The sequence below is a fragment of the Passer montanus genome, unplaced genomic scaffold, assembly GCF_014805655.1.
Source record: "Passer montanus isolate IOZ18808 unplaced genomic scaffold, ASM1480565v1 scaffold5, whole genome shotgun sequence".
Classification (NCBI taxonomy): domain Eukaryota; kingdom Metazoa; phylum Chordata; class Aves; order Passeriformes; family Passeridae; genus Passer; species Passer montanus.
This window is the reverse complement of record NW_024369929.1, coordinates 1,244,841-1,268,925: the sequence shown is the minus strand read 5'-3', so window position 1 is coordinate 1,268,925 and position 24,085 is coordinate 1,244,841. Positions and strand designations below refer to the sequence as shown.

General features: G+C 55.0%; 2 protein-coding genes across 3 annotated transcripts in view; one reads left to right on the top strand and one right to left on the bottom strand.

Annotated features, from left to right (window-relative positions):
• Positions 1-12: 12 nt before the first annotated feature.
• OAZ2 (ornithine decarboxylase antizyme 2) lies at positions 13-13,009 on the top strand. Its single transcript, XM_039723342.1, is given in 6 exon segments — positions 13-173; positions 3,312-3,387; positions 3,389-3,469; positions 8,019-8,194; positions 10,017-10,102; positions 11,685-13,009. Coding segments are annotated over 6 exon segments (573 nt in total). The 5' UTR covers positions 13-153; the 3' UTR covers positions 11,819-13,009.
• A 1,791-nt stretch (positions 13,010-14,800) lies between these two features.
• The window catches only part of ZNF609 (zinc finger protein 609), a 48,932-nt gene continuing 39,647 nt past the window's right edge, over positions 14,801-24,085 (bottom strand). The window contains exons 3-9 of one of the 2 annotated variants that reach the window (XM_039722952.1): positions 21,023-21,110; positions 18,298-20,653; positions 17,512-17,878; positions 17,177-17,352; positions 16,472-16,688; positions 16,280-16,358; positions 14,801-16,154 (exon numbers count right to left, since the gene is read on the bottom strand). In XM_039722952.1, coding sequence (XP_039578886.1) covers positions 16,285-16,358; positions 16,472-16,688; positions 17,177-17,352; positions 17,512-17,878; positions 18,298-20,653; positions 21,023-21,110 — 3,278 coding nt within the window. In that variant the 3' untranslated portion in view covers positions 14,801-16,154; positions 16,280-16,284. The remainder of the gene's footprint in view (positions 16,155-16,279; positions 16,359-16,471; positions 16,689-17,176; positions 17,353-17,511; positions 17,879-18,297; positions 20,654-21,022; positions 21,111-24,085) is intronic. The other variant, XM_039722951.1, reaches the window with a different exon arrangement.

Here is a 24,085-nt window from a genome sequence, read left to right as displayed (position 1 = left end):
GGCGCGGGGGGCGTGGCGGCGCGCGGGCCCGCGGGGTCAGTCGGAGCGCGGCGCCGAGCGGAGCGGAGCGGAGCCGGGGACAGCCGGGGCACAGCCGGGCACCAGCGCCAGCAGCGCCGACAGCCACCGCAGGCACACCGGAGCGAGCGCACGATGATAAACACCCAGGACAGGTGTGCAGCGCGCTCCCCGCCCTCCCGCGCTCCTCAGCGCGGCGGCGGCGGGCGGGCCTGGGGCGCGGGCGGGCGCTGAGGCGGCGGGGAGGCCGCGGGACGCGGGGAGGCCGCTCCGCCTTTCCGCGTTTAAAATCCCCATCGAGGCGATGCCTCCCCCTGGAGGAAGCCCCCGGGGGTGGGTCGGGGCTCGCCAGGGCCTGGGCCCGTCTCGCTGTGCGGCCCTGGCCGCGGCGGGGTCCCAGCGCTCCCTCCCCGCGCCTCTCTCTGCCTGCAGGAAGGTGGCTCTTCCCGGCAGGCTGGGTGTCAGCAGGCACGGACTTGCAGGATCTGTGTATTTTTCTCAGCTGGCCGATTTGTCTTGTGTGTCCGTTCCTTGTTTGGGGTCCCCAGAGTGTCATTTCCTGCGCCTCTGTCGCCGATAAGCGCCCAGAGGATGCCTGTGGAGCAGCCTCGGGTCTTGCCCGCTGCCATGCTTGAGCTGTGTTCATCCGATGCTTATTTGCAATTTACTCCTCAAATCAGGCTCCTGGATATGTGTCCAGCAATAATAATAATAATTTTTACTATTACTGCTGTTATTAGTAGTATTAATAATTATTATTCAGGTGCAGCTGCAGAGCTGTTTTGGGAGCTATTCAGCTCCAGAGCCTGTTTTGGGAAGGGGCAGAAAGGAAAACAAACAAAACAGTCACTTCTCCAACGTCAGGAGAGCTCTGTGGGTCCTTCCATCTGGTCTAAGTGTTCAAAACAAATAAAACCCCCAAAGCACAAGGAAGTGTGTGGATTGCAGCCCCTGGTGGTGCTCTCAGCCTGGCTCTGTGTGCCAGGGCTGCCTAGGAGCAGTGATGATGGGGTTCTGAAGTTGCTGAGCTGCCCTTTGCACTTCCCAGGGACAGGGCACGGGGTTGGGATCGCTGGGAGCTTAGCGAGTTAAAATTACACCGCGGGATGAGAGCTGAACATCGGCTTCCAGCTCCCCTTTGGGCAGGGCACCAGCGAGCAGCTTGCACTGAGGAGTTTCTCCACGGGAAGGCCTTGGTGATCTAAATGCATCTTAATTTGAACCGAGCTGCAGGAAAGCAGCTTCTCCAAGGAGGACAGACATCAGAAGGGAGCACGCTAACTTTCAGGCTACCAACAGACCTCAGGGAGAGCTGGCGTTTGCGCAAGGATGGATGAAGGGATCAGATGTTGTTGGGTGTTTGCATGAATTCCTTCCCAGCGAGCTGAAGCACAGCTGGATAAAGCAAAAGCCCTTTTAATCTGTGTCCCACACACACTCTCTTCCCTGAGGGTGCTCTTTCAGAACCCCAGTCCTTGGTGGAGGGGGTGGTGGTGTGCAGGGACCCTGGTTTTGGGGGAGGTGTGCAGGTTTGGGCCAGGGATGTGCAGGCAGCAGCTGAAGGGGGCTGGTGTTTTGACTTCTGCATGTGCCAGAGGAAGTGAAACCGGGAAGTGTCTTTGGCTGCCTCTCTGTTTTAAATTATTTTTTTTTCCCACAACTCCACTTCATTATCCAGTTTCTTGATGCCTTGGCCGCAAGTTGCAAAGAGCTATCAATAGTACATTGTTGGCTGGAGGGTAGAGGGAGGAGGGAAGGGAATAACAAAGCTGCCAACAGCTTTCGGGGGTGGGGACGGCACAAAGTGCTTTGTCATCCTCTCGACATCCTCTACTACTGAGCACACACTGGCCCATTGATAGCCCCAGGCACACCGGGGAGCACAGAGCGCCCTGTTTTGCCCCCAGACATCTCCTGGTGTGTTTAAACTGCCTTTTCTCCAAGAGGTGCCTGCTCTAGGACATGGGAGTGCTGCTCTAGTGCCCTGTCTAGCAAAGCTGGGGGAGGGAATATGTGGAGGAAGAATATTAGTGTTTCCTGTAGAAAGATGGTTTTGGTGGCAGGTGGTGAGCAGAGATCTGTGGTAAGTTATGTTTTTGGCACTCAGAAATGCCAACTTGTAGCAGTTTGTTTGCAGCTGGCACAGGCAAGTTACAAGGCCGGGTTGGATGGGGCTTGGAGCAGCCTGGTGTAGTGGAAGGTGTCCCTGCCTGTGGCAGGGGGTCTGGATGGGCTTTAAGGTCCCTCCCAGCCCAGCCCAGTCTGATTCCCTGTTCCTGGGCACCCGAGGTGGTTCTGACAGCACAGCTCTGTACTTGGTGTTTGGATACTTAAGCCTGTCTGCCTCGTGGACAGGGATTAGAGTGGAAAAACACTGCATTGGGAACCGCTTCAAGGGAGAAGTTTCAGGGCAGGCAGTGGCTGTCAGAACAGCTGCAGAATTTATCCACCTCAGCCTCATTCCTCGCTCTGTGCTCATGAAACCCCCCTCACTGTTGTTATGGTGGTGCTTCCACAGCTTTGTGCTGGTGTGTTGCAGAATGGGAGCACTGGAGAAGGACTGTTTTTGTAGCCTGTGCTAGAGGAACACTGCTGGGCCTCAGCACAGAGCTCTTGTGGTGCTGAGAGAGGAACCAAGGCCCCAGAAGTAAAATAATTTGCTTTGATGAGCTTCCTAAAAGCCAGAGCAGGTATTAAAGCCTGTGTCCAAAGCCATTCTGGAGGACAGTGTGTAGGACTTCCAAACAAACTTGGAAACTGCAAGGGAAATGTGTTTTCTTGCTGTTCAAAGTAGCTCTGTGGGATGAACTTGTAACTTTTAGGATTGGGGTGGAGGATGCTTGCATGGCATTTCATACGTGTGTGAAAATATTGCCATGGATGTTGTGGAGCATATTGATAACCAACCCTTTCACTTCTCCTGGGTTTGAAAATGTGAAACTTAAACCTTCTCCTCCTGGGCCCTGTTGATCTATTTGTAGATATTTGCCTCTAGAAAATGTGTGCTCATCTGGTCATGTGTTCCCAGCCATCTGCTCCTGGCAGCCTTCCAGGCCTCCCTTATTAGCATGAGGTTGCTCAGCACTCTCTGGGTTCCTGGCTCGAGCCCCTCCTCCATTCCCAACAAAACACGCTGGGCTCTGGTGCCACTGGGGCAGTGGGTGGTTTCTCTGTTGACCTCTGGGAGCTGTGGAGGAGCAAGGATACAAATGATTTGCAGGTTTGAGAAGCTGGAGCCTCCGAAACCTGATCCCTGCTAAGGTAACACGGTGTTCTCTCTGTTTTTCTTGCAGTAGTATCCTACCTTTGAGTAACTGTCCCCAGCTGCAGTGCTGCAGGCACATCGTTCCAGGGCCTCTGTGGTGCTCCTGATGCCCCTCACCCACTGTCGAAGATCCCCGGTGGGCGAGGGGGTGGCAGGGATCCTTCTCTTTCAGCTCTGATATATAAGGTGAGACACATTTAACATCTAAACCTTGACCTCTACCTGTGTTACAGCTGTGCTCAGTCCTTTCACAGTCTGATGGGAATAAATGCAAAGAAATCTGAGATAGTAAGTGGGAGAACAGGTAATTTTTCAGGGACTGAGCTGCAGACAGATCTCTGCTGCTTAAATATCACCTGTTTATTAAGAAATGAGAGAGCATTGTGCAGCAGATCATTCACTAGCCTGTCCCCAGGGGCCTGCTGCAGCTATTGTACGTGGAGCCTGTATTATCAAAACGTGAAAGGGCTTCTGAAATGGCTGGCAGGGAAAGGAAGCAAGAAGCAGAAAGGTGAAATGCAGCAAGGGAGGGGTTGATAAGCTCCTTCCTGCACCCTGGTCTGGAAGGTGAAGCTGTCAGGGCCTGGGAGCTGCCTGAACTGAGGTGCAGATGGGAGAGGCAGCTCCCAGACAGGGCTGCTTCTAGAACATGAGCACAGGCAGGGCAAGATCAGCAAGGGTTTGTGTCTGCAGGCTTGCAGCTGTCTCACTTTGTGTTCCTCTTCATTCCGTGGGACCTTTCCTTTCAGATGAGGAGACCTGGCTGCTCCTTCCTGTAGAGTAACTTGTGTGACTTGGCTCAGATCTGTCTCCCTTCTGGGACAAGGGCTGCTTTTCCATTTAAATGAGGCAGACTGAATTTATGCTGACCTTGCAAATTTGGCTGTTGAGCCAGGGGTGTTGTCATAGGTGTTAGACCTGATTTTTAATTAACCTGTGGGCGGCCCACAGACGTCACCTGATGGAAAGATACAGACCCTTTCAGGCCACAGCTCCCAGAGTCTCCTCTTGGAGTTCCTGAGAGAATCACAGACCTCATGGTTGCTTTCAGAGTTTCCTCTGGTGAGTTTTCAGCACTTTCCTCACCTGCTTCCCTTGCAAAATGCCAACCTCTGAGCCTCCAATGACAATGTCCCATCAGTTTAATGCTTGAGGTGAATGTCACAGATGTTTGGGGGGTACAAACTCCAGAGAAGCAGCACAGTGGGCTTCCTGACACAGAAGAAAGATACAAAAATAGCTTCAAGAGGGTTGAGGACAAGTAATGAGTCCCCTCTGGGTGGGAAATGAGACCCTGTAGCCTGAATTCCTGCCAGCCAGCTTTGCCAAGCCTTGTGTGTGCACCAGGCAAGGCCCAGAGGCAGAAAATGGGCTCAGCATGGAGGAGGAAGTGGAAGGAATCATGATTTGGAGACTTTGGAGTGTTTGATTCCAGTACAGCCTGAACTTGCACAGATTTTGGCAGTGGTGTGTAGGCAGGGGGGATATCATCCAGATAGCAGCATCCCAGAAATATGGATGGAATTCCTCCTGGATTTATTGCTGGACAAAACTAGCAGAATCTGTCAGAAAATCAGCCCTTTTTGTAACAAAGAATCATGGAATAGTTTGGGTGGAAGAACCCTCTAAGGTCATTGAGTCCAGCTGTTCCACCAGCACTGCCCATGTTCACCACTAATCCATGTCCCCAAGTGCCAAATCCACAGGGCTTTTAAACCCCTCCAGTGGTGGTGACTCCACTTCTCTGGGCAGCCTCTGCCAGGGCTGGACAGTCCTTTTGGTGAAAACATTTTCCCGAATACCCAACCTCCTCTGGCCTGGAAATGGTTGAGGTGATTTCCTCTCATCCCATCCTTGTTCCCTGGGAGCAGAACACAGCTCCCACCTGGCTGCACCCTCCTGTCAAGGAGTTGTAGAGAGCAAGAAGGTCCCCCATGAACCTTCTTTGCTCCAGGCTGTCTCCCCAGCTCTTCATCAGACTTGTGCTCCAGCCCCTTCCCCAGCAGTGTTCCCTTCTCTGGACATGCTCCAGCCCCTCATTGTCTGTCCTGGAATGAGGAGCCCAGAAGTGACCCCAGGATTTGGGGTGTGTCAGACCTTGGAGTGGTGACAGGGTTCTGTCTGCCCCCTCAGTGACCTGGCAGTATTGTAGTTGCACCAGCTGAGCTTTCCAGCCAGCAGCCACAGCATGACCTGGGAAGGCATCTGGATCTGAAAGTTTGTCCTTTTTCCAGCTGTGTCACAGCTGTTCCACTCCAAGGGATGACCTTTCTGAACACACCTGCCTCTGCTGCTGCATGCAGCACTCAGAGACCACTGCCATAAACTGGGGCTCTCTGCAAGTGTTGGAATTTTTGTGTTAAGAGACTTCAAGCTCAGCTCTCCATCCAGGGGGCTTTGCTGGAGCTGGGAATGCCACAGTGACCGGTGTGGGTGCTGCAGAGCTGAGATGTGCCCTGGCTGGCAGGAGGCTGCAGGTGTAGCACATGGCAGCACTGGGTGCTTCCACAGCTTTCTGCAGCCACCTGGCCAGGGTGGATTGCAACATCCTTCCTTCTGACCCTGCCAGCACCCCAGGGCCTCCCCCCATCCTTCCTGGGACATCTGAGCAGCAGAGCAGGGCTGGGAAGTCTTGTGCTTGGTGAATTGAAACCAAGTGGAAGCTGAAATGGAGCTGGAGGGCTGGGGAGCCGGGGTTTAGGCAGCTGGGTAAAATCCAGTCTGGTGGCAGGGGTTTTTGTCCACAGGAACATGGCAGGGGGATTTTGTGTGGGGATTTTTCCAGGGTGAACTAAAACCGAGCGCTTGTTGTATAAACAGGATTTTGCTTTGAGCAGCTTCCAAAGAATTTTGGGCTGCTGCTGCTGCGTCACAGGAGCAGCCCACAGAGCCTTTCTCTTCCCCAGCATCTCTGTTTGGATGCCTAGAAATAAAGTGTCAGCTCTCCCAGCCGGGCTGTGTAAATGTAATTCCCACTGAAGCGGGGGAGCTGGTTCTGCTAATCCCTGTGGAGTGCTGCCTTTGGCTCCTGGGCTGTCACAGGGGGGTTCAGTGGAACAATCTCACTGGGTTTAGAGCACTGGACATAACTGCTGGTGACAAGGAAGTTCTGAGCCCAATGGCTCAGAATGCTTTTCCCTTCCTATGGCAGTGCCAGTCTTGCCACTCTAAGGCACACCTCCCATGTGTCAATCCCAGCCTGCTTTCCTTACCTTCCTCACCCAGTTTTAGTTTTGTGGGCATGGGAAAAGTATGATCTGTGAGCTTTTCTGGAGAGAAGGATGTTTTCTGGAACAGAAACACTTTCTGCACTGAAAAAACAGCTGTAAAGGGTCCTGTGAAGTCACTGCTGGAGGATATACACATAAGCCCCTTGGATTTGGTTTTTTTAAGAACCTCTGTATTCAGCCCTGCCTCTCTGCTGGCTCCATCACAGCCACAGCTTGACCTGCCTGGAACAGCTCTCAGTGCATTTCTTGGTTCACTCAGCCACTCAGACTTCCTTCAAACTCAATGAATAAACTTGTTTCCTACAGGATATTTATTCTGGTGAAGTGTAAACTTGTTTTTCAGCTCAGCTTTGTGAGCTTTCAATGAAAGGCAACTTCCTCTGCTCGGCTTTCAGAGGCCAAGCAGCTCCCAGTTTGCACATGGCATTACTTTGTCACCAGTGTGAATGTCCTCAGAGGCTTCTCTGTCATACAGCAGTCAAACCAAGGGGCATCTATTTTAAGATATGAGGAATTAAAGCACTGAGGCAGTGGCTTGAGGAGCCTGTAAGGAGCTGCTGAATTAATCACCCTGTTAAAATAAAATATCCAGAGGCTGGACAGCGCTCACCCAATGACCCAGAGGAGTGAACCACTGCCCACCCACCTGCTGAGCACGGCTCTCCAGGTGCTCTCATGATCTGGGTATCTGCTTTGCTTCTGCCCTTCAAAGCTGCCCGGGTGCCTGTGAGGGACAGGGACACACGAGCTGTCACCAAGCACAGGGGACAGTTCAGCTCCACTGCAGTAACAGTGTTAACTCTGCTTCTTTTGCTGGGGCTCTTTGCACTGAAACATGGAAATCATTACTGGGCAAGCCAAGTGCCTGCAGGAATTGTCTGAAGGAATGGGGCTTTAACCACTGAATTGTTTTCTAGGAACTGCTGAGCTGCTCCCAAGTAATCTGCATGCTTGGCATCCTCATGGGGCAGGACTGGGGAAGGACATGTGTGTTTGTGGTCTCTGGAGAAGACCTCCTCACAAGCTTCAGATCTGCTCTGGAATTTCCCTATGCTCTGTGTTTTCCTCCCTTACACCAGGAGGCAAACCATAAAATCTGGGAAAGCAGTTTGTGGTCACTCCTGGAACAGAAAGGCTGTGTTGGGGATGGGGGAGGCACCAAACCTGGCTGGGCTGTGGTAGCAGAAGCTCTGTGTTGGGTGTTGGGTCCAGTTGTGTTCTTGGAAGGGCAGTTCATGAAGCACCACCAGATGTGGCTGGAGTGGAGTCTTCAGCTCAGAAATTTAATATTACGTCAATACGTAAAACTGCATTCCCTTAACAGGAAAACATGGCTACAAATCACTCTGAGGACTGAGAACTGTGTGATGTGTCCCTGAGCCAGCAAAAGGAGAAGGGAAAAGCATAATCCTCTTCTCAATAAAACCCTAAGACCATTGCTTTGCATTTGCTTTCTCCAGTTGTCCTCTGGCTGATCAGGAACTTTACATTTTTCATTTTCCCAGGATGAGAAGATCACTGTTAGCCAAGATGTCCCAGTGCATGAAGGGAAGCCTCACATTGTCCACTTCCAGTACAAGGTCACAGAGGTGAAGACCTCCTCCTGGGATGCAGTGCTCTCAAACCAGAGCCTCTTTGTGGAAATCCCTGATGGATTATTAGCTGATGGAAGCAAAGAAGGGTAAGTTCTGGATCCCACGGTGCAGCCATGGCTCCTGGAGGGTAGGACTTTGGTTTCATAAGTGATTGTGGATGGACACCTCATCCCTGGAAGTGTTCCAGGCCAGACGGAATGGGGCTTGGAGCAACATGGTCTAGTGGAAAGTGTCCCTGCCCATGGCAGGAGTTGGAATGAGATGAGTTTTAAGGTCCCTTCCAAACCAAACCATCCTGGGATTCCATGCTGTGTGTGGGGAAAATTGGCTGTGCAGTAGCAGCTCTGCTTGTGGTTTGTGCACATTCTACTCCCTGGTCTGTGCAGTCCTCCAAAGGAATATTTTTTCCCCAGTGATATTCCAGATGTGTTACCATTTTTTGAGTCCCAACACTAATGAAAAACAAGCAATAAATGAGCAGAGTGAATCTTCGTCTACTTTGGTACAGAAAGCCAACTAGATTGTCTCTGATATTTTATTATTTTTCAATTTTATTTTTCTTCTGGCCACTTGGCAAGCCTATCCTGGCAGATTTTCCTCTCTTTGAGGGAACTAAAAACCCCTCCATCCTATTGATGCTCTCCTCCTCAGTAGGTGGATCTGCTCTTGGAGCGCTGCCGCACTGGTGCTGGGTTCTGCCAGGAGCTCTGATTTTTCTCTTGGCAGAATCCGGTCATGTTTTGTCCAGACAGCTCTGCTATGGGAAGTTTGTGTAAATGCGGCTTCCAGAGCAGCTCCTTCCTGCCAAGTGCTGTGCCAGAGGTCTGTGCTGCAGTGTAGATGTGGCTTTGCTGGATTCCTCTGCGGAGCAATCAGCTCCTCCTAAATCTCCAAGTAGGCTTCATCCCTCAGTGACACAAGCTAATTAAGGAAAAACCCATCACTGGACACCTCCAGGAAGTGGCAGTGTTGTTGCTGTCTCACACTTGTCTCATTTGACTCCGAGTCCAGATAAATGTTTGTGTAGTTTCTCCAGTTGGCCCGTAAATCTCTGGGCTCTCCCTGGAATGGCTCCTTCTGGGAGGGGATTTATTTGCCAGTGTCATTGTGACTTAAAGCGCAATTTTGTCAGGTTATTTTTAGCTGGGTGAAACAGCCGAGAAGAGGCCAGAAGCCATAATTAAAGTAGTTCATTAACATATTAACAGAACCCTTGCAAATTTAATCTCCTGTGCTGCTCTGACAGCTGGTTACTGAGATGTGGAGTGAAGGCCTGTTTGTCACCGCTCTGGCAGCGCCAGTGGTTGCAAGTGACAGCAGCTGATCAGTGTGCCACCCTGGAGGCTCACAGAGGGGTTACTGCAGCCCGGCTTCCATCAGGAGGTGGCAGAAATAATCCAGCTGGAAAGGCAGGAAGCGAGGATTCAGGGGGCAGCAGCTGTGCCATCCAGCTCAGGAAATGGCTTTGCCTGCACACATGTTCTCTGGGGATGGTTTGTTCTCCTTTTCTGCCTGCCACGAGCTCGGTTCTGGGCAGTTTTCCTTCCCAAAAAGCACAGAACTCCCAGAGCCCCCACGTGCATTGCCAGGGAATGCAGCCTGGCCTGGGAGCAGCTGTGATATTCCACTTCCTGACTACGAAGGCTTCAGTCCCAAAGCACCACGGGTGGGGAGGGTGTTTGTGGCTGTGAGGACAGGAACTTATCCTGACTCGGAGCAAGGACAGCTCTTGAATCTGCAGGGCAGGAAGCCCATTGTTTCAGCACCCATTGTTCACTGGAAGAGCACTGTAAACAATCTTTGTGTCCGAAATCATCCAAACCGTTGATAATTCGATAATGCTCAGAGGCTTCCTCAGGACAGGACTTCCCAGAGCTGATGTCCTTTTGTCTTCTCCCTCCTTGGCAGGTTGTCAGCACTGCTGGAGTTTGCTGAAGAAAAAATGAAAGTCAACTATGTCTTCATCTGCTTCAGAAAAAGCAGAGAAGATCGAGGTGAGGGCTGGCCCATGCTCAGGTTCACTCCAGACATCCCACACAGTGCTGCTGAAGCTGTAAAGGAACTTGGTCACCCCAGGGCAAGACCCATGGGACCCTCCCTGTGCAGGGATTGTTATGTGCATAATTCCTACAGGAATAGTTTTGTGTGGAGGGTAAGGGTGAGGGAGTGTTGTGGTTTCTCCAGCAGGTCTGCTGGATAGGGCTTAGAGCAGCCTGGTCCAGTGGAAGTTGTCCCAGCCTGTGGCAGTGGGGTGGAACTCAACGAGCTTTAAGATCCCTTCCAGCACAAACCAGATTCCATTCATCTGCTTTGCTGCCCTGCCATTAAATACTCTGGTGCAAAATGCTGCTCCTGAATGATTTGGGGTGATTTTCTCATCCAGTGTCAGTTAATATTCTCCTTTTAGTGAGCAGTGAAGTCTCTGTTTGGCACCAGGCTGCTGTGACATGGAAGGTGAAACCAGGGAGGAGTTATTAGATAGAAAGCAAGCACTTAGAGCCTGTTGCCCTGAAATTCATCAGCTTTTTAAATATCTCCTGGCACTTCTGTCCTTTCCAGGCTTACAGGTAATCCTGGCCCTGGCTCGAGATGCTTATGGCTTTGGGGCCTGCATTAGGGTCTAAAGATAGACGTGCTGGGTGAGGGATTAGAGCCCAGGGGGCTGGGGATGTACCAGGCTGGGAACATGTCACTCTAAATCCCACCAGAGTCAGGCTGTATCCTAGCGAGTAATTCCAGCCCCAATTCTAATTTTACTCTGCAGCTTCATGAGCTGCCCTGGCTTCTCCAAAATTAAGGGCCTTAGTAAAGCTGAGCTGAGCCCAGGAAGATGTCATCATCCCTCATTACCATGCCAGGAATAATTTCCAAATCAAGCCCTGGCTGTTATGTCACCACTAGCACCGGTTGCGTAGGTGGCCCCTGTGGAGGCTGGGGACAGGGGACAGCCAATGCCAGGGGTTGTTTGTAGGAGTTCTGGAGTGGTCCAGATCCTGGGTCCTTGCCTGTGCAGCTGAAATTCACTGCTGCCAGAAAATATCTTCAGGAGCTCCTCTGCGTTGTCACTCAGTCCTGGAGCTGACTGCCTGAGGGTGCCATAGGGGTGGGACGCTGCACCAGGGTGAGTGTCACAGGTCACAGGGCAGCCACTGCTTCAGTGACACAGGCATGGTGCCACTCTGAATTCCCACAGATCATAAGTGGCTTTCCTGGGGTCCCATCTCGAGCAGTGCAGAGCTGTCTGGAGTTCCCACTGAGCTCCAGCACCTCCTTGTGGAGACAGCAAATGTCCCTTGTCCCTGTGCAGATTCCTCTTTGCTGCTCTCTGTCCTCTCTTGGTGCTCAAGGGGTGATGGGGCAGGACAAATCCTATGGGATGCCACCAGATGTGCAGCTGGTGCAGGCAGACAACGAGTGATTACTATTTCTCACAGGGGATCTGCTGGAGAGGGCTGTGCTTCTCTGCTTAGGACGCTCTGGATGCACTCACAGAGGGTGTCCCACACACTTTGATGGCTCAAGGGAGAGGTAAAGAGGATTATTGCTGGTGGTAACAGCTCTCCCTCTCTTTGGTAGCTCCACTCCTGAAGACGTTCAGCTTCTTGGGCTTCGAGATCGTGCGGCCCGGCCATCCCGCTGTCCCGTCGCGGCCCGACGTGATGTTCATGGTGTACCCCCTGGAGCAGAGCTCTTCCTCCGACGAAGAATAGCTGCACAGGGGAACTCCAGTGGGACCCTAACATGCTGTGGAGGGGAGAGAGGACCACCTCCTTTCCTGAGGAGAGGGAAGCAGAGCTTCTGTTGGACTGCAAGCGCATTTCTCATTGTTAGATTGGGCTGTGTATCCCCAGAGTTGACTCTCATTGAAACATGTTGCCTAGAGAACTATCTATCACACATGTAATCATCATTAGGAAAAGGAAGATGTTTATGAACTGGCATAGGAGCTCTTCCCATGCAGCTGCATGGTGTGGGAGCCCCGGGGTCGGTACCACCTTCGGGACTCCTCTGAACCCCACTGGTGCCTCCTGCCTGCCCAGCGTGGGCTCAGCTGGGACACAACCCCTTCATTCCCCACTCAAGACCTTACAAACAGCCTGGCTTGGTGTGGGGCACGTGCAGGAGACACTCAAGTTTATCCTTTAACACTACATTAAACCCCCCATACATCTCCACTCCAATGCTGGTTTAACTGGTCTAACCTTTTTTTCCCCTTTTTTTTTTGAAACTTCTTGCTCTTCCAGCTTTTGTTTTATGCAGTCTTAACCCTGTTCCATGTTCCCACTACACTATCACAGCATTCAATAAAAGGGGCATTCAGATGACTTCACACATTTGGGGCTGCTTATTTGGGAGGAGCAGTTTCCTGACCTGCACCATGATGGTTGGGATGGTCCAAAGAGCCAAGAAAAGCTCCTGCCTTTACCATCCACCCTAGGATGGGTCTGGAACCCCAAGCCCTCACCTCTGCTCCTACTCATCTTCCCACAGGGATAAGCTCAATGCATGAGATACCACCAATGGCTGTATCCAAACAAATGGGTTGTATGGGGGCAGGTGCTGGGATATTCCCCCCATCCAGGGGCTTTTCCAGGAAGGGGCCATGGTGCCAGCAGTGGGTCATGGCTCAGCCCAGCCCTGTCCCTGTCCTGTGGCACTGTCCCTGTATCCTGGCTGGCTCTGTCTGGCAGGCCCCAGGGAAGGGGGATGTGCCCCAGGGCCTTGCCCTCAGCTCTTCCTGGCCTGGCTCCTTGTGGGATTGTTCCTGTTGTGCTCTTGCCCTTCATGGATGATTCTGTTGGGAAGCTGGACCCGAGTCATTCCATATCCACCTTGTGTGCTTGGCTAGGGAGAGTGGGGCTGGCATATGAGTGTGTGTGAATAAATAATCATAAATTTGGGTCTCTTTTGCCCTCCTTCACCTCCATGAAACCAAGAGGGAAAGGAGCTCTGCTCCCTCCAGCAGGGCATTAGACCCTCTCTACCAGTTTAAAATCTACCCAGTTTAAAATCAACCAGGCTGTCCTCTGAAAAAGGAGCCCTTGGGGAATGGGTGTTCCCTGGCTGAACTGCTGAGTGCTGCTGCTGGCTGCAGAAGGGTGCAGTTTTATCCCTTCTTGTAGCTGGAGCTGCCCTGACTGTCTGGGGACTGGGGGGGTGCCTCCTGGGTGTCCCTGCATGTGCCAGGGGCTGGCTGCCACCCCATGGTGCCCCAGGCTGGCACATCCCAGCTGATGGGATGGGAACCACTTTGCTTCTGACTGGTAAAACTGACTGGAACATGGATTCTGGTCACAGGAGCTGGAGTGAGACTGGTATGAGCTCTTTGTTGTGCTGGAAATATGAGGCTGTGCCACTGCATGTGGCTTCTCTGACAATTTCAAATCCTCTCCTGCCCTCCTCAAGTAAAGGAGGGCTAATGTGCATTTCTCAGATCGCCAAATACCTTCCAAAACACCCTCTGAAAAATCTGGAAGGTGGCTCTGATGTCCCTGGGTGCTGCCCCTCACACGGATCACCTCCATGGCAAAGCTGGAGGAGCCAAACCCCACCTTGTGCCTGCCCTGTGCCTCCAGCACCTCCTGTACCCTGAGGCCGTGGTGTAGGGCAGGGCCTTGGTGCCCAGGGGTTCAGCCTCCAATTACCAGGTCTGAGCTCAGCTGCAGCACCCACCAGAGCCACGAGTGCTGGGGCAGAGGTGGATCCAGGGGGTCAATGAGCACCAGGAGCCTTCTCAGATGCCCAATATGGGGAAACCCCCTGGCCCACCCCCAAAAATAACTGGCCACACTCTTTAGGGATAAAGGACCAGACTTGGGGGAACAGCAAGAAAAAGCCACCCTCACAGGTTTGTGATTGTCTCTTAAAAAGATTTATTCTCCCTCCTTGCCTAAATGTACAAAGGCAAGAAGAGTACAGTTTGTATATATATATATTTATATATATATATATAAAAAAACAAGGAACTTGGTAATAATGTACACTTTACAGAAGGGCAGAGTCAGGAAGACTGAAATGAAACCCAACACAGCAACGCCAATGGAAACGAGCTATAAACACCAACGGTCTGACACCGGGGCTGGGGGTGGCCCCGTGGGCAGCAGCTGGCCCAGAGACCCCGGAAAATGTCAAACCTCAAACCTATTCTGCATAAACTGTTGTTTCATTTAACACCTAAAGGGAGACTCAACTGGGACCCAAGTGGGAAGGTGGGGAGCAGCCCCCCGAGCCCCTCCGACTGCGGCACCCCCCAACACCCCCAGGCACTTCCTCTGCGCCGCTGGAGCCGCGGTGGGCCCCGGCCGTGCTGGGAGCCCGGCTGGGCCGGGCCGGCCGAGGCTGGAGGTAGGAGCAGCCAGCGGGACGCTCCTCCACAGGTGGGATGTGGGGCTCTCCAAAGCACCCCGACCCCGCCAGTCCCCAGTCCTGTGGCTGTGTGTGGCTCTGTGACGGGTACGGGGTGGGCCCATCAACCCACCTTGTCCCTGCGGAGTGTGCTGGGCCACGCGGCCCCGTCTCCTTCCAAACACAACAAAGAGTGGAAGAAAAATGAGTCAGACAACAAGAGCAGGCTGGGGCCACTGTGCTGCCAGCACCTGAACCGGGCCGAGAGCAGCCAGCACCTCCTTTCCAACTGGGTACAGCGGGATGGGGAAGAAACGGGGAAAGAAAACAAAACCCAAAACAACAGCTTTCAAACAATTGCTTTTTACAGTATGTACAGAGCCCAGCAGGCAGAGCATCCCCGTACAGCGGCCCTCGGGGCCGGGTGCGACACGGACACACACAACTGAGACCGATGGCCCCCATGTCCCCCGGCCGGGCAGCGGGAGAGGCGGGGACACAGCAGGGGCGGCCCGGCCGCTGCGGGGCCGAGGTAGAGTGTCGGCCTGGGGAGAGCCGCTCTGGGGCTGGGGGCAGAGGACCAGAAAGCCCCTGTCCTCAGAGCTGGGAGCAGCCAGGAGTGGGGACCATCTTCCTCCAGGGCCTGGTGCCCCCAGCCCTGGCACGAGGCTGGAGCGGGGACCGGCATGGCCCCACATGCCTCCAGCAGAACCTAAGTGTGCTTGTTTCTTGCTGCGCCCTGCCTGCGGCCTGGGGAAGCTGCCCTAAAAGCAAAAGGTGGATGAAAAGGGGAGCCACAGCCCCCCACAGCAGGATGTGCTGCCCCAGGGTTTGGGGGGCACTTGCTGTGACAGTGGGGCAGAGAAAAGGCTGGGATTTGCAGAGCTGCAGCTCCGAAACCAAAGCAAAAGCCACAGGCAGGAGCTTCAGGCAGGTCTGGACCGTGCACAGCCTGGGGGGCCCTGGCAGCCTGTGGGGTGACAGACACAGCCCCCAGCTCTGTCCCCTGCTGCCCCCAGCCCCACGGAGCCCCAGCCCCCAAGGGCAGAGGCTGTTTTGCTGGGGCCAAGAGCTTCCCCAGCCCCACTCTGGCCATTGGCCACGTGCTGGTGGCTCCTGCCCCCAGGCACAGAGTTGTGGGTGCTGTGGGGTGCAGGACCAAATGAGGGACTGGGAGAGCCCCACAGCTGCCTCCAGCCAGGCTGCCACCCACCCGCCTGGCTCACACCAGCCCCTGACACCCGCCAAGGCTCTGTGAGCCAGTCCTTCCTTCCTTTCCTGAGACTGTGGCCACACGGCAGGCTCGGCCCCATGTTCCAAGTCCCCACCTGCCCCCAGTCCTATCGTGAAGCAGCAGCTCACAGAGACACGGCAGGGTCCCAAATTCATCAAGAAACCTCAGTGCTTCTGTTTCCTCTTCATATGCACCAGGCAGGTGAGTCGCCTCCACCCCAAGTGCTGGTGCTCAGTAGAATAAATATATCCGCAGGTACCAGCTCCCCCACTCCCCAAAGAGGGGTGGGGCGGGGAGTCAGTGTGTGTCCGATGAGGGGAGAAGACAGAGTCTGCCTCAGATCACGGCAGGAACGTCAAGCAGTACAATTAACACCATTCAACTGATGTCTAAAGGAGTCTCCAGCACTTCTCCATGTGAGCCAGTCACACGTCTTGTACAGCCCAGGCATCCCGGTGTGTCACATCCTGCCACGACCCAAGGGCAAGTCAGCTCCCGCGAGCCCCAACAGCCATGGGCAAACCCTAAAGCCTCGAGGGCATCCCGTGAGCGCCCAGCCCGGCCTGGAGCTGCGGCAGGAGCGGAGCCTTACCGTTCTCACCTCCGGGGAGGCGGGTACAGGGAGGGAGCGGAGCCTTGCTGGCTGGCCACGATGGCTGTGGAGGAGAGACCTGCCGGGGAGAAGAGGTGTCAGCAGCTGCCAGGCAGGGCCCTCGGGGACAATGTGAGGGTCCCGTGGCCCAAGGGCAGGTGCAGCTCCCCCCCAGCCCGGCCCCACTCTCACCTGTTGCATAGGGCAGGTTGTACTGCGCTGGCAGCAGCGAGTACCCGAGGTGGTGGTGGTGGTGGTGCGTGGAGAGCAGGCGCTGCGAGGGCGACGTGCGGGGCCGGTCGCCGCTCCTCTCGCCCGCGCCCGCTCCCCCGACGCTGCTGCAGCTGCCGCCGCCCCCCACCACCCCACAGCCGCTGCGCTCCCGCTCCTGAGACGTCTTCTCGCTTATCTGGAGAGGAGAGAGCAGACACGTGCTGAGGGACATGACCAGCAACCCTGGGGCACATGTTGGGATGCTCCCTCTGCCTTTGCCCAAAAGGTTCCCACCAAAATGGGGTGGGATGGCCAAAAGCCATGTGGTGCACACAGGGCCTGTCTGAGGAGCACTCTTTCCTCACTGTGTCCAAGCTCTGTCTCCCAGCTCAGCCCAGGAGGAGCCACGGGATGGAGACAGCCCCCACATCCCACCTGCCAGCTCCAGGGCTGAGGACAAGTGTCACCTGGTTGCTGCAGGGCCTGGTGATGCCCCAGTGCTGGGGCACAGGTTTGGCTGGTCCATCCCAAAGGATTTGTAATGTTGGAATCCATGGCTGCAGGTCCCCCACAGCAAGCAGAAACAGCAAATCCACATGACAAATGGACCTGATCCCACCTCATTATAGGATCTAGGAACTATCCCACAGAGCTGGGCGAAGCCAGTGCCCTGCTGATGCTCACCGTGGGGGATTTGCTCTTGTAGTGGCTGGCATGCTGCTGCAGGATGTCCAGGGCCTTGGACTCCGAGCTGGATTTACAGCTCACGCTGGGGCTGGCTCGGGACTTGTCACTGTCATCGCTGCCGGATGCCTTGCTCCCATACGGAGAGAAGGAATAGCTGGAGGGTAGGTATGATCCTGGGGGAACAAGAGCAGTCAGGGCACCCGGAGTATTCCAGCAGCACAGTGGGAGCATGTGGCTCTGTATGTGTGTGAGAGGATGTCCCACAGTCCCCCCCCACCCTGAGAGCAGGGACAGCTGGGAATGGACACCCCTTGAAGCCCCCGGCTCCCTACCTGGGTAATTCTGCATCATGACGGTGGGCATGGCACGGTAGCTGGGGTGGTTGGGGTCATACGACTGGCTGTAGGAGTAGCCGTGCATGTACGGGATGTAGGACTGATGCTGCGTGAGGGGTGAGGACACGGGGACGTGGACACTGGGCCTGGGGTCCTTCCCCACCATGCGAGCCTCCTCGGTGGGGGTCAGCTTGCACTCGGAGCTGGTGCTCTCCTTCCCGTCCTCCTTGGACGAGGCTTCTTTGCTTCGATTTCTTTCTTCCTTCAACTTTCGGTCCCGCTCCTCTTTCCACCGCTCATCCTCTGTCTTGATGTCTGAGTACTTTGCTGGGTACACATAGGTCCACATCCGGGGCTCAGCTTCCTGCAAGAACAGCCAGCCATCAGAACAGCTGCCTCCCCCGGCCCTGCCTGTCCCAAAACCAGCCTGCGTTTGGAGGAGACTGGCAAACCCCATTCCCCTTCCCCGGGCTCTCCTTGGCCCACCTGCGGTCTCCACTTCCCACAAGAACAGCCGATCACCAGAGCAGCTGCCTCCCCGCAGTCCTACCTGTCCCAAATCCATGCTGGGTTTGAAGGAGACCGGCAAACCCCACTTCCCTTCCCTGAGCTCTCCCTAGCTCATCTGTGGCCTCACAGCCCCACCCTTTTTCTCTCACGGAGTCCCACCACAAGCAGAGGACAACACATGTTCTCTGAGGTGATGGCCCCTGCAAAGCCCAGTGAGCAGCTTCCTGCAGGAGCAAACCCAAGGCTGGGCTGGCAGACAGGGCAGGGCATTACCTGTCTGTACCAGAGAACAGGGTCCACCTCCGCTTGCCGGCCACACTCGGAGCCAGCCTTCGTCTCAGCCGTCTCCTTCCCTAGGTGACCAGCCTCACCCAGCTTCACCTTGAGCCCCTCGGCGACCTGGCTGCTGGACAGCTTGGATGAGTCCTCCAGCTTGGGGATGATGACCGATTTGGCCATATCAGGACCTCCCTGCTCCTTGGGCTTGCTCAGCCCCGACTTGACGAGGTCCGTGAGGCTTGGGGCTTTGGTCAGCGTTGGGGGCATGGGTGGCTTCTGCTTCCATTCTTCTTTGAGGGCCGCCTCTCTCTCTTTCAAGCCCAGCTCCGCCTTCTTCTCCAGCCCTCGCTGCTGCTGCTGCTCCAGGCTCTGCCGCTGCTTCTGCTGCTCCTCATACTGCTGGCGGTAGGCAGGGTTGGTGCTCAGCAGGTGGGCATGGTAGCCCTGCTCGCTGTAGCCATAGGGCGGCACGTAGGCATACTGGTTGTAGTAAAGGGACTGCATGTACATGTTGGGGCGCTGCTGGATGACTGAGGGCTGCTGGCTGGAGCCACTGCCGAGCTCTGCCTTCTTCTCTTCACAGCCTTCACTCTTCACCTTCACCTCCGGGTTCTCCTGCTCCTCGTCCTTCTTCAGCTTCAAGGTCTGTGTCTCGGCCGCAGACTGCCCGCCGGGGTTCAGGGGTCCTGGGCTAGCCTGGGGGTAGCCAGGGGAATAGTAGGTTTCAAAGCCTTGGTAGAAGGGAGACTCTTTGCTCTGTGGTTGTGGTGGGAAAAGAGCTTTTTTGGCGCCTTCCTTGACCAGCTGCTCTGGATCCTTTGCCTTCACGCTCTCCAGCTTGCCCTCCCCATCCTCCCCAGCATCAGAGATGTCCGAATAGGCCGGGCTGTTGGTCTTCACCGAGCTGGCCTCTGCCCCATTCTGGGTGACAACGTGCAGTGGGGTCAGGGGCTGGGCTGGGTTGGTGTTCTCCAGCCTGCTGGCCCCGCCGATGGAGGGACTGGGTGCGTTGTCGGTGAAGCTGTAGATTTTATCTGCCTCGGCCTTGATGCTGGCGAGCCGGCTCTGGTGGGGGTCAGATGAACCGTTCAGCAGCCCCTCGCCTTTCATCCCCAGCTCACTGGATTCCCCCCGGAAAGGACTCTTACCTTCCTCCGCTCTGCAGGCTTTGCCAGGAGTCAAAGGGTTTTCCACCTCTTTGGGCTCTTTCTTCTTCTTGTCTTTCTTCTTCTTCTCCTTGGAAGGGGTGAGGGCAGGATTGACAGCGAAGGGCTCTCCCATCACTGTTGGCTTGGGCTGGATGGGTTTGAGCTGGGGGCTGTTGGGCATGGTCTGGACCACAGTTGTGGCGAGGCCAGCGGAGGAGCCGGGGCTGGCTGTGGTCAGCGTGGCAGTCTGGAAGGTGTAAATTGGCTGCGGGGGGATGGCTGGTGCAATGGGTCTGGCGGACTTCAAGCTTTTGGAAGGAACCTTCTCCTGTTTAGCACCAGAGGACTTCTTTGACTTGTCCTTATCAATGCATCGCTTCTCCAGAGAGTCAAAGTCATCGTTACTCGTCTCATCGGCCACCGAAGGACCATCCTCAGAGCCATCATTGGACAGAGCACCCAGATCTGTGTCCCCTTCCCCACCCACCTTCTTCTTGCAGGGGACCTTGGCGCTGAACTTGCTGGATGGGGAGGGGCTGTGTGGCTCCATCAAACGCACCTTGGGGGTGGCCGAGCGAGCAGGTGAGAGGGAGCCCTTCTGTGTCCCAGCAGCACCGTTGCAGCTCCCGATGTCGGCATGCAGGGAGGGCTCCTCGCCATACTCGCTGTCCACATCCGCCTCCAGCTTGCTGTCATCATCCGTGTGTGCGTGGGCCTGGTGGTACTTCAGCCCATTGATATGCTTGTACTTCTTGTTACAGTTGGGGTGGGGACAGTCGATGAGGATGGGAGAAGGGCAGTTGCGCTCCAGGACAGCTGGCTCCACCTTGACCGTGGCAGGCGGCACCGTGGCCGAGCCCATTGAGTTTGTGCGGATGCGCTTGCTGCCCTTGGAGTCCTCGGAGCTGGAGTTCAGATCCATGTCGGAGAGGGGTTTGCTCTTCCGCTTGGTGACGGAGGAGGGGCTGGCCTTCACGTCCTCGGTGGTGCCGCCAGGCGGGGTGCGGTGGTCCGAGGAGTTCTGGCTGCCCCGGCGGCCCTTGCTGTTGGCTCCCGCCCGGGTCTTGCTGCTGTTGCTGGTGCCCTTGCTGTCCGAGGCCGTGGCCGTCTCATTGACTGGCGTGTTGCTGTTGGGGCGCATGCGCTTGCCCCTGCCCCGGCCGTTGCGCATCTCCAGGTCACTGGTGGGAGAGTCACAGAACCTACAGGGAGGAGGACACACAGGTTTCAATAGAGAGGTGGTTGTGCTGGGCTGTGCTGTCCCCAAGGCACAGTGGGGACCCCCTTACTCCCCTCGCTACCAATCCCATAGATTTCTCTCCCCACTGACCCATAAGGAGGAAACAGAGAGGTCCCCTGGGCTGTGCTAAACCATCTGCAGTCCCCAGGGCAAGGGACGTGTGACTGCAGGGGCAAAGAGTCATGGGAGCAGCTGGGTTGGGCAAGGCGGAGATGCCAACCTCTGTGGCAGCCCCATGGGCACAGGGCAGTGTGCCAGGCTCCATGGGGGCCATACAGGGCCAGATCTGCCCTCAGCACCAGGAGCCCATCAGAGCCCCCCACCCACTTACCGGGGAGGCGCCCAGTCATGCTGCGTGCAGTCCAGCAGTGTCCCCACGTATGTCTTGTTCCTCCAGGTGACGTTGACCACCAGCATCCCTGCAAGGCGAGGAGAAAGGGTCAGATGGGGCCAGGTGTGATCCCAAGGTGCCAGGAACCTGCCCCTCCAGACAGGCAGGAGGAAGAGATTAGCTCTAGATTTGAAGGAGAATGGACAATTGGTCATGGGCTCTCAGAAGAGGTGAAACATTGGGCTCCAAGACTGGAGGGGCACCAAGATGGGAGTTGGAAACTCCCAGCTCATCCCTTCCCTTGGCATGTCTCACCTAACCTCTCTTCCCGTTCCCTACTTTCATGGGATGTTAAAACCCAGTGACCCCCAAAGGGCTGTGGGATTTCAGCCCTCCAGGGGGGACCTGAAGATCCACATTGGCTCCACATGTGCTCAGGTAGGACAGGGAATGTGATCTCCACAGAGAAAGATCTGGGAAGACCCTGGGGGAAATGCAGAAAGCTCATAGCAAGGCTGTGGACCCTAGAGTGGAGTGTGGACCCTAGAATGGAGCTGCAGACCCAGCATGGGTCTGCATGAACAGCATGACCCTTCAGAAAAAGCTGCTGCTGCCACTAGATGGCAAGCTGAGCCCAGCATTCCTGCTCAGGCGACTGTCCCTGGCAGGAAAACCCAGTCCTGGCAGAATAACCCTCCGCTGCCCTGGGCCACTTTGCTTCAGCACCTCCAAGGAAATCCCTCTGCCCTGAATTTCCATCTGGAGAACCATCCATGGGGCCACCTCCTCCCATCATGAAGCAAAGTCACTGGGCATTCAGAAAACCTTGGAGTTTCAGCTTTTCCACACTAATTCAGAAGAGGAACTGCCTGGCTCACACCCACACTGAGGCCAAGGGCCACTTTGCTTCAGCACCTCCAAGGAAATCCCTCTGCCCTGAATTTCCATCTGGAGAACCATCCATGGGGCCACCTCCTCCCATCATGAAGCAAAGTCACTGGGCATTCAGAAAACCTTGGAGTTTCAGCTTTTCCACACTAATTCAGAAGAGGAACTGCCTGGCTCACACCCACGCTGTGACCCTCAGCACCTCTTCTGGGAGGCAGAGGGGTCTCCCACAGCACCCTTCAGCATTGTGTGTCTCCTCCTTGCCATGGATCACTCTGATTTCCACACAACTGGAGCACAGTCTGTTGTGCCAGGCACATTTATCCAAGCAAGGTAAAACTCAGGAACGGGTTTGCAAGGGTTGATGAGTGCAGCAAGATATATGGCCCTGGGAGATGGATGGAGCCAAGGGAGCCCGGAGCAGCTGCGCCTGAAGCATGTTTATAAATCTCAGCCCACATCCCCCGTTGTGCTATGCCAGCAGCCAGCTGCAGGCTTCGGCATGGATAATACATGGAGCCAAGGCCTGACACGTGGGGCTCCTTCAGAAAGAGAAATGAAATGCAGACCTCCTCTTTCTCCTTTTCCTCCTGGAAAATGTTGCAAGCAGATCATGGGAACACACGGTGCCAGCACGTGGCCAAGAGCCACAACTGGCTCATCCCAGTGAGCAAGAGACGCTGGGTTCTGCCTTCAGAGGAAGGTGCTGAGGACCTACCTCAACAAAGACATGGCCAGGCTGTGATTATGGAGACAACCTGAGGGAGAAACCAATGCTGGGAACCCACAGCCCCATGCATGGAAATATCAGTGGCAACAGTGGGATGCTGGTTCCAGGCATCCCAAAGAGGGCACATGGAATGTGGCCCTCTGCTCCTCCTAATGCAGCAGTTTCTGGCAGGCAGGAGCCTGTCCCCCTTTCCTTAAAATCCAAAGAAGCTCCTGGCTCCTTTTCCTCCTGGAAAATGTTGCAAGCAGATCATGGGAACACACGGTGCCAGCACGTGGCCAAGAGCCACAACTGGCTCATCCCAGTGAGCAAGAGACGCTGGGTTCTGCCTTCAGAGGAAGGTGCTGAGGACCTACCTCAACAAAGACATGGCCAGGCTGTGATTATGGAGACAACCTGAGGGAGAAACCAATGCTGGGAACCCACAGCCCCATGCATGGAAATATCAGTGGCAACAGTGGGATGCTGGTTCCAGGCATCCCAAAGAGGGCACATGGAATGTGGCCCTCTGCTCCTCCTAATGTAGCAGTTTCTGGCAAGCCTGTCCCCCTTTCCTTAAAATCCAAATAAGCTCCTGGCTGCATCCTGCACCCCAACCCAACCCCACCATTCCCAGGACACCTCTGAAGAGCTGCTGTGGGATCCTCCCAGGAGCTGCCCAAGGACCTGGGAGCCACTGAGGAACATGCAGCACTAACCCAGGCCCCATTCCTCCCAGTCCCTCTGCTCTCCCTGCCAGTTCAATCCCTCTGAAGGCAGAGAAGACCACGTGAGCCACTGGAAGTTAATTGCATGGCAAACCACTTGCAGTCTCTTGTGCATCCTGGGGCCAGTGTGTGATATTAGAAAGAAGTGCTGGCATTTTTCATCCCGACCACCACAGTCACAAGAGAGACATGAAAAGAGGAAGGGGCAAAACGAGCTGGCACCATGTCTCCTTCCCTGTTGGAACGCCAGACTTCCAACACACACCAGCCTATATTTAACCCGCTGCAACCAATCACACCAAATCCCCTCCTAATCCTCCAACAATAACCCAGGACAATTTAAACCCCAGGATAGATCCTAAGCAGCTTTTTTCACCCACTGTGTCCCCCTCCCACGGCAGGATGATGAGCAGGCATGACAAGGGCAGCAGTGAGGAAGCAATGTTTTCACATCTCCAAGAACACCAATGCTCTTGAACAGAAGGAATCCCACTTGGGTAACTCCTATCCCATCTGGTTTCATGGGAAGGTGACATCTCTCAAGCTCTTAAGGAATCAATATCACCCAAATCTGGGTGTAAATCACTCAGCATCCTGCTCACTAAGTGCTCACATCAGAGTTGTATCCTGGCTGGAAAAATTAAGGGTTGGTGACGGTGCAAAGTGGAATTCAGGAAGGCAGTGTATGAGAAAATCCTGGGATTATGTGGGATGGAGGACAAGGTGCTGTGGGCACCA